At 36.8% G+C, this 15,046-nt stretch overlaps 5 protein-coding genes across 5 annotated transcripts; all 5 read left to right on the top strand.

The window, feature by feature from the left end:
- Positions 1–1,396: 1,396 nt before the first annotated feature.
- Positions 1,397–3,578, top strand: MONOS_96 (uncharacterized protein; the record flags this gene model as incomplete). Its single annotated transcript, XM_067880115.1, has 2 exons — positions 1,397–1,800; positions 1,985–3,578. 2 exons carry the CDS (start codon positions 1,397–1,399, stop codon positions 3,576–3,578), a joined length of 1,998 nt encoding a protein of 665 aa, XP_067719577.1.
- Positions 3,579–4,050: 472 nt separating this feature from the next.
- Positions 4,051–5,856, top strand: MONOS_95 (uncharacterized protein; the record flags this gene model as incomplete). Its single annotated transcript, XM_067880006.1, has 1 exon — positions 4,051–5,856. One exon carries the CDS (start codon positions 4,051–4,053, stop codon positions 5,854–5,856), a length of 1,806 nt encoding a protein of 601 aa, XP_067719578.1.
- A 132-nt stretch (positions 5,857–5,988) lies between these two features.
- Positions 5,989–6,408, top strand: MONOS_94 (uncharacterized protein; the record flags this gene model as incomplete). Its single annotated transcript, XM_067879898.1, has 1 exon — positions 5,989–6,408. The coding sequence occupies one exon, from the start codon at positions 5,989–5,991 to the stop codon at positions 6,406–6,408; it is 420 nt and encodes a 139-aa protein (XP_067719579.1).
- A 2,079-nt stretch (positions 6,409–8,487) lies between these two features.
- Positions 8,488–9,612, top strand: MONOS_93 (uncharacterized protein; the record flags this gene model as incomplete). Its single annotated transcript, XM_067879785.1, has 1 exon — positions 8,488–9,612. One exon carries the CDS (start codon positions 8,488–8,490, stop codon positions 9,610–9,612), a length of 1,125 nt encoding a protein of 374 aa, XP_067719580.1.
- A 2,857-nt stretch (positions 9,613–12,469) lies between these two features.
- Positions 12,470–13,069, top strand: MONOS_92 (uncharacterized protein; the record flags this gene model as incomplete). Its single annotated transcript, XM_067879675.1, has 1 exon — positions 12,470–13,069. One exon carries the CDS (start codon positions 12,470–12,472, stop codon positions 13,067–13,069), a length of 600 nt encoding a protein of 199 aa, XP_067719581.1.
- Between the last annotated feature and the right edge of the window lie 1,977 nt (positions 13,070–15,046).

Genomic DNA, 15,046 nt, shown 5'->3' on the forward strand with positions numbered 1-15,046 from the left:
CCAGGAAATATTCATCATTGTGCAAAACATCAATATTTGAAATGTTTTTGAGTTTTAATTTGTTCTCTTCTTTCATTTTTGATGTTTTCTGTCAATTTTTGCAACTCAGTAATTTTAAACCATTTATAATCGAAATTTTTAAATGTTTTGACTATTAGAAAACACTTATTGTTCATGGAAACATTTCAATAATCGAATTAAACGTAAAATAATATATTTTTTTCTTAACGTTCTTCACATAAATACGTAAAATTATATATTTCGCATTATTTGTTGTTAAATGTTCTGAAAATTGTACAAAACATACTTAATAATATTTATGATAAATAAACTGCAATTTGTGAATACAACAATTTTTTAGAGAAAACCGAAGATCTTCCCACAATTTTTATTTAACTTGAAATTTGTTGGTGAAACTAAAAATAACTGCCTTATTTTCAATTTATCTGAAAAATTTCAAAATTACTTGATAATTTCAAAATATCATATATGAATTTCAAAATTTTCCAAAAATTTCACAATTACACAAAAATTGTGCAATTCATCAATTACAAAAAAAGAAAATCACATTATCCAATAGTTTAACAAATTCTATTGAATGAGATGATCATTGAAATGAATACAATAGCTTTATGAAAAACAATTACAAACAATTCATCAACAACTTTTCTTCAAACATGCTAGATTGATGAGAAATATGTCATTGCATCGATAATCAAAAAAATGATGATGACATAATTTTCAAACAAACAAAAACTTATCAGCGAGTGAAGCAAAATAAAAGCACTTTGCCAAATTTTTCCACTTGTTTGTTTTACAAAGAAATATATGCATAAAATACTTGGCTATAGACCAAAGAACTATTTGCCAAACAATTCCGTATTAAAATGAAAACAAATAAAAAAACAATGTTTAAATTGTAAAATAACACACCCTTGTGCTATTTTTACTTCAGAGTTCATTTATTCATTGAAAATTCACAAATTAATGAAAATAAAAAGTTTCCACAAGCGATGTGGTGAATATCTCTTTTTTTAATATTGAGGGATGATCTACATTTTTTTTGGACAGATTAACATTTTTTTTGGACAGACTGTATTTCACATTTCTTATTATGTTCTTATTGGCAGCAGCTGTTTTGCAAGATTGCATTGCAAGCTCTCAACCATGGATAGTATCTTTTCTTCGTTGGATAACGAACATTCCTTTTAGATTATTTTTCATCCCATTTATTTCATTATGTATTACAACTTTTAATTGTTACGAGACAGGAGACGAGAGAACTCATCGTTCTTATGAAAAGTTGTGCTTGGAAGATTTGTTAAAATTTGCGGGATTTGTTATAGCAGTTGTAACACTTTCATATGTTTTGTTATCTTCATTAATAATAAATAATATGATTTTTAACCACAATCCGAAACACGGAGGATTGTGGTCATCGCCACGTGGTTTATGGCAATCAATGGACTCGCTTCTTGTGTTTGGATGTGTGTTTGCAATGAGGATGCTGTTTGGATGGACTTTCTGGCGCGGAGTTGTTACAATTGGATCTTCTATGGTAATGATGGTGTATTTTGTATATATTCAGCCAATATACAAACTGAATGGAAATCTACTGATGGCCAGCAAATGGTGCATGTTTGGATGTTTGAGACTTTTTGATGAAATTGCAAATACAATTGAAGGAGCAACAGGCAATTGGAAAATAACTATTGTACTTCAAGCTGTTGGCTTGATAGCTGGAATTGTGGTGTGCATTGTGCTGCTACCAAATATTTGTAGAAATATCAGAGAAAGAAAGTATCTCTTTCCAGTTTTTGGTAACCAATTGTCAGATATTTGTACGAAAAACCCTTCTTTGGTACTACCTGCGTTGAAGAAGCCTGAAAGAATGGAGGCATCGCTTCGCTTTATACAACAGAAAGAATACAAATCGATGATGTATTTGACATTTGCTGATTATGTGTATGCGCAAACACTGAAGGCGAACAAGAACAACAGCTGCTGTTCTTCCAATATGCGACATTTCTGTCCGCTTATTGCAAAATTACACAAAAGCCGATGAGCTTATAAGAAAAGCACAGATATCGTCTCCAAAAATTTTCCTAGGATTTGTGCTGTTTTGTATGACCAAAGAGAATGGAGGAAGAACAAACAGAGACAATAGAAACAGAACAGGCGATATGAATTCGTTTGCCTTCACGAAGCTACTAGAAAAGGCAGAGAAGCACCACGAGCTGGCTGTGAATGCGATGAAGGACTTTTTCGAGAATATAATAGCGATTTCAACTGATTTCAAGTTGATTCCTGTTCTGCTGAATTCGATTGTGAAGAACGAAGACATTGCGCGGAAGAGCTACGAAGAGCTAATTACCTCACATGGGCTTAACAAGGATATCTTAAGGAGCTATGCACGTCTTTTATTAGACATCTACAACGAGGAGGATGAGGCAGAGATGATATTGAGCAGAGCTGATCGGATCGAAGAAGAATCTGCCAACTCTGGTGAGATAATGGATCGGATGCAGGTGACAGCGGTTCACAATACTTTGTTTGGATCTGTTGGACAAAGAAAGGCCGGTACTCGAAAAGATAGCGTAGATGAGGGTTCAAGCGATAGAGGCAATACTTGCAACGAGCATGTATCCAACTACGTTCGTTTGGTGAGACAAGAAAGCTTTGAAGTGACAGGGAGTGTCGATGAAGGCGCAGCTACAGGGAAAGCTGCAGATGAAAGATTTGAAGCATGCCAATCTTCTTTTGAACTGCTCAGCTTTGATGGTGAACGCGAAATTCTTTCTGGAAGCGAAAGACAGCTGCAACAGACTTCATACGAATGTCGAAGAAACCAAAGATTCAGCAAAAAGAAGAGAACAAAAAAGAAAAAGAACGGAATGAGGATTGATATGATGATAGGAGGGCGAAACATATTAGGAATTCACAAAAATGAAATGGTGACACTGAAATTTGCAACGGTATTATTGCATATTGTTATTGTTGCTGCACTTCTGTCCGCTCTTGCTGTTGATGCGACTATGTCGGGAATGAACCAGAAAGATTTGGAAACTCTGCGAAATGTGTGTGGCTTATCATATCATTCAGCACGTGCGGCTGCAATTGCATATGACTTCTTTGTTTACGACAAAATGTACAACTTTTCTGACCCTGTAGCAACTGACAAATGGGGTCCGATAATTATTCCAAAAAAGGAGTTGATGAAGATGCTAAAGGGGACATCAGATGACTTGGCGCGGATGCTCGGCAATGTGCATGGATCAACTATAAACATGGAGCTGTGGGAAGCAGCAAGCATCGACACGTATTTGTTCGCATTCACCACGAAGAATGAGACTCATCCAGATGGAAGCGTCGAAGAAGTCATAGGCACAAAAACGCAGATACACCATCCGTCTTCCATGTTGGAGGTGCTTGCCTCGGTTTCGCAGATGACGCATCATCTGTTCCTTTCGAATATTTCTTCACGTCCGCGAGATCCGGATTATCTGCCAAGCATACAACATTTGGTGTTCAATTGTCCTGTCCCGATTATGGATGGAGCCAAAAGGGTGATTATTTAATATTTCGAGCTTATTAGCTCAGGATGCGACGAAATTATAACTGCTTTTGTTCTTATAATCACCTTGTTCCTTACTCCTCTTACAGCTGCGCAGACTGTGCTCTTCATCAGAGTTACAAGAACGGCAGTGCAGAATCGAATGAAGGCATTTCGCTATGCTGGATGTGCCAAAGAGCAAGATGAACAGAGTGATGCATCAGCTTCTGAGGGGAGATGACGCTGAATTCGATGACGAGTTGGTAGATTGTGCTGTATCGAGCGAAAATCCGCACTTGAAGCTATGCGAAAGTCGCAGCAGCAACAAATTCGAGCACTGGAGAGATGGTAGTGCGGAGATGCCGTGTGGAGGTTCCGATGAAAGTGAAAAGAGTTCTCGTTGAAAGACAAGCAAGCGAAGCTCTGTTTGGTTGATGCATCATGCTGAAGAGAAGCTGGCAGAAAGCAACAGTTTGAATTTATTGCAGAGACAACAGATGATGAAGGAATCTCCTCAGAAGAAGTTGCCGTCAATGCTCGACTCGTCCAAAATAGAGCATTCTTTAAACAGATCTTCACCTTCGATGATTTCTGGTGCTGGGCTTTCGATGGAATCACTCGGAAGCGTCTCAGTTTCATTATCGTCTTCGAAATCGCAATTGGAAGAGCAGGCTGCGTTGTTATCTGTTGATGAAGAGAACACAAAAATCGTCAGCAAATCTGTGCAAAATGTCGGAGCAAGAAATCCAGCGAGATTGCCGCATGCGGAGCAGAGTCCCGTTTTAAGGAAGCTGAAAATTGAAGTCTCTGGAGCACCAAGCGAACTTCCTTCTTCTCCCCCACAAAATGATGCTTCATTTACCGGCCTCTTGGGTTTTGAGTCAAGTGGGATGGAGGTAGCAGAATGGGAGTCAGGAATAGCGAATAATGCTGAAAATGAAGCAGAATCTGCTTTTCCCAGTGTAATGCAGAAAGGAAATGTTTCAATGGCATGGCACTCTCCGGTGATTTGCGAGAGCACTTTTTCTGAGATGTGTGCGAGCAGACCACTTTTTGCCAGCCAGGGAGTGGGAATGACGAATTATGCGAAGTCTCCGTCGCTTCAGCCTGCCCTGCTTTTGGGCAGCGTTGACAAGCCTCATTGCGGGATGGCACATGAAGGCTTATTACCTCCTCAAGAGCCGATTTTTGAAAATGCTCCCTTCTCTGCTTTCAGCCCAGTGCCTGTGGTTTTTCCTCCTGCCTCACCGAGTGGGTATCAGCAGAAAAATCCAATGTTTAACAGTCAGAATTTTCTGTTTCCACAGATCGAAATGCATTCTCCGATTCATTCAGTGAATGATTGCCCGCTAAAAATGGAGCAAAAGTTGTCGGTTTGTTATGAAACTGTTGCTCAGATTGAGCGACTTCATCGCAAAATTTGTGGAACAAAATTCAAATTCGACGAAGAAGAAAACAGAAACTATCCCGAAAAGAACAAGCAGAGAGGATTGATCAGAAATGCCTTAGAGGATGCAGCTTGGGAAGAAAGAATGGAGAAGGAGATAGAGAAATACGCACCGGCATACATGCATCTGCCAAGTCCGGTCACGCACAAAATGATCATGACAAGTGTACTTTCTGTGCTGCTTGGTGTTATCACGATCGCAACGACAGTTTCTTTGGTACGCGTTTATGCTAGCAGATACAAGCCAACTTCGGCAAACATCATCCTTTCTGGAATGCGTGCCTCAATTCTGTTTCAGATCCAATTTTTGCTGCTCACAATTATTGAGCCAATTCCGTTGCTGATAACAGACCAATCAGTCACGTTTCCAGATTCAAGCAATCCAATTATGAACAGCTCTTCACATTGCTCGGGGTTTCCGCTGACAGCGCAAGAGATGCTGGTGCCAATGTCGAGATATTTCGAGGCGGTGCATCTGAGCTGCCACTTCGGGACTTCGGAGTATTCGCATTCAGGAGACTTCACATACGATTCAGTTTTCACCAAGCGCATGACAACCAAGTTTAACAGAGAAGCGCTGCTGCAAATGTCATATTGCATTCTTGCTGAATCTGATGACTGTTCACAGGTGAACCCAATGCGGATTTATGGAGAAAAAGGAAATGCCCACAGCCTTGCAACACTTTTAGCACGGACGAGGGTGAATCTGGAGAGGCTTTCAAAGATGAATGTTTCCGAAATCACAATTCTGAACCCCGAAGCTCAGTATATTTTGTCTGCATTGAGATATGATATTACAGAAGGACTGAACAAAATGACTAACATAATTTTATCTACAGGAAAGGAAGAAGTGTAGGAGTCGATAACAATCTTGAGAATTGTGACTTATGGTTTTTGTGCACTATTTATTGCTTCGTAATTTGGAAATGGATTGACATGGATACGGGAAGTGGAGTTTGTCGAAAATGTGTCTGTGAAGCTGTTTAGTATGCTTCGGATAAAAGAAGATGAAAAAGTGATTGAAATGATGCCATCAATGGTGACAGGTCATGACTCCTTCGACAAAGGAAGAGAAGCAATTCTTGATGCTGCCCAGCAGCTGCTCACTACAGTCAATCAGAACGAAGATATTGAATCAATGATGGATGCGTTCTGTCAGCTTTCATCAACGGCATTGGCAATATTCAACGAAGAGGAAAAAGAAATGGCTGTGAAGAATTATCCTGGAATTGAGAAGCACAAAAGAGAGCATTTGCTGTTGAGACAGCGGCTGATGCTGATTGGAGACCAGCTTCACTCAAAGAACTATGCGGTGAAAGCAGCCGGAAAGAGAACGCGTATTTCGCAATTTGACTTGCACTTTACTGATGAAGATATCATGCTTGCGGAGGCAGTTTGGAGGCTGTAATAAAATTACATATTATTATTGGTGTAGGATGAAAGCAAGAGTCATTTGTGAAAGCTAATAGACTTTTGATTTTCGATATGTATCTTTTTTAGTAAACATTTTATTTATTTATTTAACTATCTATTTATCAATTTGTCTATTTTTATTAAAATTTTTGTTGAAACATATTTTATCTTTTCATGTTTATTATTCATTTTTTGATTATTTATTTGAAAATGGAAGGAACGAAAATATTATTTTCACAGTTAAATAATCATAATAATCTTTCTTTTATTATCATGCATTGGTATTTTAGGTGGAATATTCTTAATTTTTTCATCAATACGGAGTCAATATTTTTGGTTGGTTGAATTTGAATGTTATTATAATAGCCAAAGTTAAATTATCTTCAGATTCCTTGTAATTTCTGTTCACCCACTTATTTTCTAAATTGAATGGAAATACATAATTTCTTGAATAGAGTTTAAAATGTGGGTTGTTACATTGTTCAAAAATTTTGAAGATTTATTTGCAAATGTGTGCTTTGGTGAAATTCTTTTGTAACTTTATCTTTGAAAAATTTGATTATTTTTTATTTTCAAAAAATTTTTATTTGTTACAATTAACCTTCAACATGGTTTTGTTTTTTTTTTTGAAATAAAAACACTCTCATGTTTGTTGAGATTTATTGTGAAATGCATCTTATACATAGACCTAGTTTTTTTCAGCAATTGCTTCAATAGATGAATTTTGAATAGATTTTTTTTATTCAAATAAACTAGGTTTATTAAAATGAACTCTTGTTTATTCGAATTGATCGTGTTTATTTGAATAAACCGAGTTCATTTAAGATAGACTGAGTTCATTTGAGTTGCGAAAAATATTTTAATAAACAAATATTTTTTATGTTAGTATAATTGATTGCAAAAACATACATATATTATTTGTTTCATAATGATGTTGTTTTGCGAATGATTTTTGTTGTTTTCGCCAAATTCTTTCAAAGATCATAAGGATCAAAATGTTAAAAAAACTGTCAAAATTTTTTTGCACCAACAAACGATTAAAAATATATCAACATTACATTCATTAATCGTTCAACCTTCAAACTGTATTATTCACACGTTTTTACATTTTTAAAAATTGATGAAAAGAAGAATTTCATGAATTATGAAATGAAAAGTAATTTTTGATTTGCGCAAATAAAACAAATTGGATTGCTCCAATACTGGCATAAACAACTGGCATTTATACTCAGATTGGTTAAATAATATCAAAAGAAAGGAAAAAATCAAAAGAAAATAATTGTGTCGGTTTTTATAAAAAACGGATTCAAAAACAAACATGTTTGTTATCATTGTTTAATTGAATAATGAACGGAGTTCAACCGTTTTTCTCTTGCTATTTGCCTGCGCTTCTCCAGCAGATATTCCTTATTGTGTTGTTTCCTTCCGATCAGGAATATGCGAAATATCATTCTGATCGTTCCAATTTATCAAGTGCAATAGTCACATTCTGATGGTATCACATGGAAGCAGCATTGATTTGACAAACGTTACAATGGGTAACATGGAGCTGATGGGAAAAAGCATTGAAGAAGTATTTGCGCAGGCTGAATTGCGAGACGAGTCACAAGGATTAAATGAAGGCGACAGTCAAACAGTTGAGCTAAAATGCTGCACGCTTTTCTCGCTTTGCTAAAATGCTCCTTTTGAACCCTCTATAATCAGCTGTACTGGCTGCGAGTCTTGTAGCGTGCCTGTGCAAAACACCTCGATCTAGAGCAGTGGAAGCAGCCAAAACAAGAAAAGTGGAGGAATGATAACGAAATTGAGCAAAGAAGAATTTTTCGAGTGTAGTTTTTCGGCTGTCTCGGAGTGCTTCTGCTCGGAGACTGGAAGAGGAGGCGCAATATTCCTGGATTGTTCTTCGATCATCAGTGATGGCCTGCTTCCTTTTCTGTTGAAAAACACCACGTTCATGGAGAACAAAGCATTTGTGGGAAGAGACTTATATGAAAAATGTGCGAATGAAAAAACTCAAATTGGCAACGAGTAGTTCCAGCTCGATTTCAGAGCACCGTTTGTTCGGGAGTTTGCGATGTGGGGATGCACAGAACTCGACTATGCGGACGAGCAAGATCTGCTGCTGCTTGTGGTTGTGCATCAGAGCGAGACGATATTTGCATCTTCTTCAGCGGACAATGCCTCTGACACGCGCCAGTGTGGTGCAATGAGCGAACCGTGCATTTCGCTGAATGTTGCGCTGCCGCACATCATTCCTTCAGTTTACAGCAATTTGCTGATTGACAAAAGCGCAGAGGTGACAGGGGAAGCGAGCGCTTGCGATGTCTCGATCAAGTCGCTGGATGCGGAAGGCGCCAGGGGGAGTGTTGTGCTGAACAGCAGCATCGGAAGCAAGACGAAAAGCCTCGTTTCGTGCTCGTCGAGAGTGAAAATGGAATTTCTCACGTTTTTGTTTGGAAGCGCTTTTTCTTCTTCTCATTCAAGTTTGTTACCGCTGACTGATGTCAACTTGTGGATTGCAGACACAATCTTTGCTCAAGAAGCTTATGGCGGAGGTTCTGGAATTGAACTGAATTGCTTGATTGTTGAAATGAGCGGTGGAAGATTGACGATGTCTGACTGCACTTTTGCTGGCCTCTGTCTCAGTTTTTCATGCCTAGCAGCAAAAGGCGGACAATATTGTTCATTTGCTGATTTGAATGTTTCTGAAGTGAATTGTGGAGAGTTATTTGATTTTAGCAATTTTTACAAGCCTATCAACGCAGCAAGTCTTATTTCCAGTTGCATATTTGATCGATCGGCTCTTATCCTTCGGGACTGCAAAGACTCTCAATGGAAGAAGGTTCAACTCAAGAATGAAGAGAGCAAAGCAAGCTTGATTGTGCTTTCCTCAGACGGTTCAGGAGGCCATTCAAACGTCCAATACTATCATTCGGAATTCGATTCCATATCTGTGCTGTCTGGTTCTTTGTTTTCAAAAGAATGCCAAGATTCAGATATTGAGATGAATTTCTTTACCATTTCTAACGCGAAGCTAAGAGAAGAATGTGCAGTGAGTGTTGCATCAAATGCTTCCACATTCCATTTGAAGCAGTCTTCATTCCAAAACATAACCAGAAATTCCTTTGGTCCGTGCTGTTTGGCCGCTTCATCTTCATCTTTGTTGGTGGAATTGGAGAATTGCACCAACCAAAAATGAATTTCATCCTCAGAAAAGGGGAGAATTGCTGCTTTGACGAATTTATCGGATGTTTGCTTATCTTCATGCGTGTTCGACGGAGCAGTAAGCGCGGCAGATTTGAGAGCGAGTGATGAGCGATCAGAAGAGCTGTGCCAATGCAGTGGATCGATGGTTGATCTTCAGAATTGCACAGGAAGTATTATTGACACGAGTGTTGCAAACTCGTCGAAAAGATGTGTTCCTGTGTTTTGTTGAAGCACCTGTGTGAAATTTGTATTATTTGTCAACAACAGCCGAGTACAACGGGTTATCCGTTCATAAGGAACAACATCGCCTGCTCTGACCATGCGCTTTTGAATATTCATTGCCTGAAAATCGGGGATGGCTTTCTTCCGAACACCTCGACGTGAATTTCTTCCAGTTGAGAACATTGGAAAAAATGGCTTCGTAAAGAGCATCCCGTTCTTTATTCCGCAGCTAAATTCAGTGATATCTTGTTAAGAAGGCAATGTCATTTCCCTGGATCTCATTGGCTCCTCGTTCATTCCCTTGCACTAACTCCTCCAGATTGATTTTGTCAATTAATTCCTCCACAAACTCAGAAATATCCGTTGCAAGTTGAACTTAATGAAAATGAAACTGTAATCCATGTTGTCATCTCAGCCTCAATCGCAACTTCGGTGTCTGACAATACTGAAGTGGCTGCAAGAACCATGTTTAAAAGCTCAAATACATTTGCATCAACTGCACAATTTCTTTTGAAGAACAGCAGTGAAGTTTAATTAAAAACGATGAAAGAATTGCTGAAGGAAGAAGAGAAAGAATACCGTCTCGACTTTTGATTGCAATTGTTATGACATCGATAATTCTTAAGATTCTTTTGATTGGATTTATTATGTTTATTGCTCGTTGGAAGAAGATTTCGAATGAAGCGGAAGATTCGAGACAGATAGTTGATGATACAATAAGGAAGAATCCGAAGGAATTCAAATGGTGACGATGGAGACATTACTAGAAGAGCAGTGGAGGAGAGAATAGAAAAAGAGGGAGAGAAGATAAATGAAGAGTGGCCTTCAAAAAATCTATCTATGAAAATGAAATATATCCATTCAACGGAGAAAGTGGTAAATATGAAAACAGCTTCAACCTGTCGATTCGACTGAGAGCTTCAAATTTATATGCTTTGTTGGCTGAAAATCACTCCACGAACATCAATAGAAACAAATTTTTGTTTTTTATATTTAATTAAACAGAGATCAAATGAAAAACAAAAAAGTTGGAATGGAATAGAATCATGACAACAAAATGATATTTGCATTCATTTCTTTCTCTATTTGTCAAATAAAATTTTCTTTAAACATATATCAAAGATTGATTAAGAATACAGAAAATCTCAGATTTTTTGAATTTTTCAATTTTTTTGTTGATAAAGTGAAAGATAAAATACAAAAGTATTATAATAAGTGTTCACTACTTTTTCACAAAAACTTTATTTAAGTGTATCGCACTTTATTCAAGTGTCACTTCAACCATTTTAAATAACATGACTTCATTAAAGAAAAACCCAGTTCATTCAAATAAGTTGAATTTATTCAAATGAAAAAAATCTATTCACAATTCATCTAATAATTAAGATAAAAAACAAAAATTTTTAATGTGTAAAAATTGATAACTGATAATATTCTTATATTATTTGAAAACAGTTAATGTTATTTTTGTAATGATTTTTGTTGTTTTCATCAAATATTTTTAATGATCGAAAGGATCAAAAAATTTTTTGAAATGTTTTAATTCTTTTGCACTAACAAACGATTCAAAACGCATCATCATGACATTCGTAGTTTGCTAAACTTTCCAATTATGTAATCCACTTGTTTTAACATTTGTTAAATATTAATGAAAAGTAGAATTTTATGAATTATGAAATGATTAGCGTTTTTTCAAATTCGCAAATAAAGAAAATTGAAATTATGTTGAATAACAAATTGGATTGCATCAATATATATGCAAACAACTGGTATTTTCACTAAGATCGGCTCAAAAGCATTAAAAGACAGGAAAAAATAACCGGACAATAAATGAAATTGATATTTCTTTTTTGAAAAAGATAAAAAAACAAAGAAATATGTCTTCATTATTTCATTGAATAATGAACGAAGTTCAACCGCTTTTCTCTTTCTATTTGGACAAGCTTCCAACACAAGCATTCCTTATTTCACAGTTGCCCGCCTGTCTGGAACATGCGAAATGTTATTCTTACAGTTTCAATCCATCGAATGTGGAGGCCACGTTCTAACTGCATCGCTTGGCAGAAGAATTGAGATGATAAATGTTTCGATGAGCAATATTGAACCGATACGCAAAAGCATTGTGGTAGTATTTTGCGCAGGCTGAATTGCAAGACGAGTCACTGAAATTAAATGAGGCGACAGTTCAACAGCATAACTCAAATGTTGTTCCTTCGCTCGCTTCTCCAAAACATTCCTTCCGAACCTTCCTTATCAGCAACATTGGAAGCGATCCTTGCAGCGTGTCTGTGCAAAACACGTCGATAAAGAACAGTGGAAGCAGCCAAAGCAAGAGCGGTGGAGGAATGATTATGAGTTGAAGCGAAGAAAGCTTTTTCGAGTGCCGTTTTTCTGCTGTCTCGGAGTGTTTCTACTCTGCAACTGGAAGAGGAGGCGTAATATTACTGGATTGCTCATCAATTGATAGCGATAGCACGTTGCCTTTCCTGCTGAAAAACATCACATTCTTGGAGAATAAAGCATTTGTTGAAAGAAACTTATTTGTTAAATGAGCGAACGAAAAAACTCAAATCGGCAACTAGCTCTTCAAACTCGACTTCAGACCTCCGTTTGTTCGGGATCTTGCCATGTGGGGATGCGCAGCACAGAATTATTGTGACGAGAAAGATTTATTAGAGCTGATTGTTGTGTATCAGAGCGAGACAATATTTGCATCTTCTTCAGCAGATAACACCTCAGATTCACGCCAATGCGGAGATATCACTGCGCCCTGCTCTTCGTTGAACGTTGCGTTGTCTCACATAATTCCTTCAGTTTACAGCAATTTGCTGATTAACAAAAGTGCCCTAGTGTCTGGAGAAGCAAGTGCACGCGATGTGACGATCAAGTCGCTGGAGCAGGAGAGCGACAATGGAGTGCTCCATCTGAACTGCTGCATCAAGAGCAAGACGGGCAGTCTTTTTGCATGTTCGTCGAGAGTGAAAATGGAGTTTCTGACAATTCTGTTTGGGAATGCTTTTTCTTCTTCTCGTTCCAGCTTAGTATCGCTTGCTGATGACAACTTGTCGATTGCAGACACAATCTTTGCTCAAGAAGCTTCTGTTGGAGGATCTGAAATTGAACTGAATTGCTCGATTGTTGAAATGAGCGGTGGAAGATTGACGATGTCTGACTGCACTTTTGCTGGCCTCCATCTCCGTTCTTCATTCCGCAGCTGCATTCAGTGAAGTCTCACCAACAAGGCAGTAACCTTGCCATTGATCCTTCTGGCTCCTTGCTCCTGCCTTGTGGCTTGTCCCTCCAGGTTGATTCCTTCGATGGCTTAATTCACAATCTGCAGGTATTTCCGCTGCAAGCAGAAGAGTTTGCAGGCGAAACAGATATTCACACAGCCATTCCAGCATCAATTGTTACTACTGCGTCTGAAGTTACAGAAGTGTCTGTGAAAATCTTATTTGGAAGGGTCGAATCTCCAGCTTCAACAGATTCATTCATTCTGAAAAACAGAAGCGAGGTTGAGCCAAAAGGAGATGAAAGAAATGTTGAAGGAGGAAAAGAATGAAAATCAATGTGGCCAATGATTGTGATTGCGATATTTGCATTCCTGTTTCAGATTGTTCCGATTGCTTCAATTGTTGCTCCTATTCGAAGGAGAAAGGTTTAAGAAGAAGTTAGAAAAATCAAGAAGATTGCTGATGATACAGTGATAAAGGATACGAAGGCATTTGAGTGGTAATGATGAGACGTCACCCGAGGCTAAGTGGGGAATGGTGAAGAATAATGCTGAGAAGATAAATGAAGAGCAGTTTTGAAAAAAAACCAAATGAATATGTAATTTATTCAGTCAATGGAGAAAGCTGCAAAGATGAAAACAGCATCAATCTGTCGACTCGACTGAGCGCTTCAGAAATATATGCTTTGTTTGTTGTAGATTACTCCACGAACATTAAAAGAAACAAACTTTTATTTTTTATATTTAATTACACAGAGATCAAAAAAAGTTAAAAAGTTGAAAATAGAACAGAATAACAAGAATAAGCTTTAAATAATTGATATTTCAAGCTCATTTTATCAAACAAAATCATCTTGAAACAAATCAGAAATTTTTGTGAAGGATAAAGAAAATCTTAATTGTTTCAAAATTTTTCAATTTTTTTGTTCATAAAGCAAAAGATAAAACACAAAAATATTTTAACATGTGTTCACTATATTTTCATGAATTATTTATTTAAGTGTATCGCACTTTATTCAAGTGTCACTTCAATCATTTAAAATAACATGACTTCATTTAAGAAAAACCCAGTTCATTCAAATAAATTGTATTTATGCAAATTAAAAAAATCTATTCACAATTCATCTAATGATGATCAACACAAATTAATATGAAATCAAAAATCAAAATATTTTGTTCAGAATTTAAAAAAACAAAAACTTGAAAAAAAGATTTTGTATTTGAAATAGACAAAATTTGGAAAATTGATAGTTGATATCGATTATGAATTTAAACAACAGCAAGTCGTTTTGGATTGATTATTTGTTGTTGAACATTTTTGTTTGTAATTGAAAATTTATTTTGAAAAAAGTCCAGAATAATCCATGAGATTGAACAATTTGCTGCACAAATATCATAAATAAAATCAACTCATTTTTTTATCAAATATCACAAAACATTAAAAATAACTTTTAAAAAATGAACCATAATAGATGTTCTGATAACTGTAAAATCCAAATAAAACCTTATTGTTAATACAGCATCGAAAAAGAAAAGACCAGAACTACTCCATTCTATTTTGCGATGAAGATGCAGAAACAAAAGGATTGAACGCGAGGTCTTTTTCAAAGGAAAGAATTTTGTCAAATCCCCATTCAGCTATTGCAATGCAAAAACACAAACAAAATTCAGGAGAAAAGCAAACACTACAACAAAGAGTTTAACAATAGGATTCTCTTCATCAGTCGTTGCTATTTTTTTTGTAAATTGTGGAGCTGATGTTGATTCCAACGACAAAACACAAAAAACGTTGTGCTCAACAATCGAGGATGCACTGAAGTGCTCCTCGTTTTTTTATCCAACACTTTCTTCAATAGCCAATGTGTTACATTTGCCTTGCCAAGTGAAGCCAAAAAGATTTCATTGATTTCATCAAATTTCCAAATCTTCATTCCATTCCATTCCGATTTGCATTCTTCTTTGAATATGTTTC

The sequence above is a fragment of the Monocercomonoides exilis genome (genome assembly GCF_001643675.1).
Source record: "Monocercomonoides exilis strain PA203 chromosome Unknown scaffold61-464226, whole genome shotgun sequence".
NCBI classification, from domain to species: Eukaryota; Preaxostyla; order Oxymonadida; family Polymastigidae; genus Monocercomonoides; species Monocercomonoides exilis.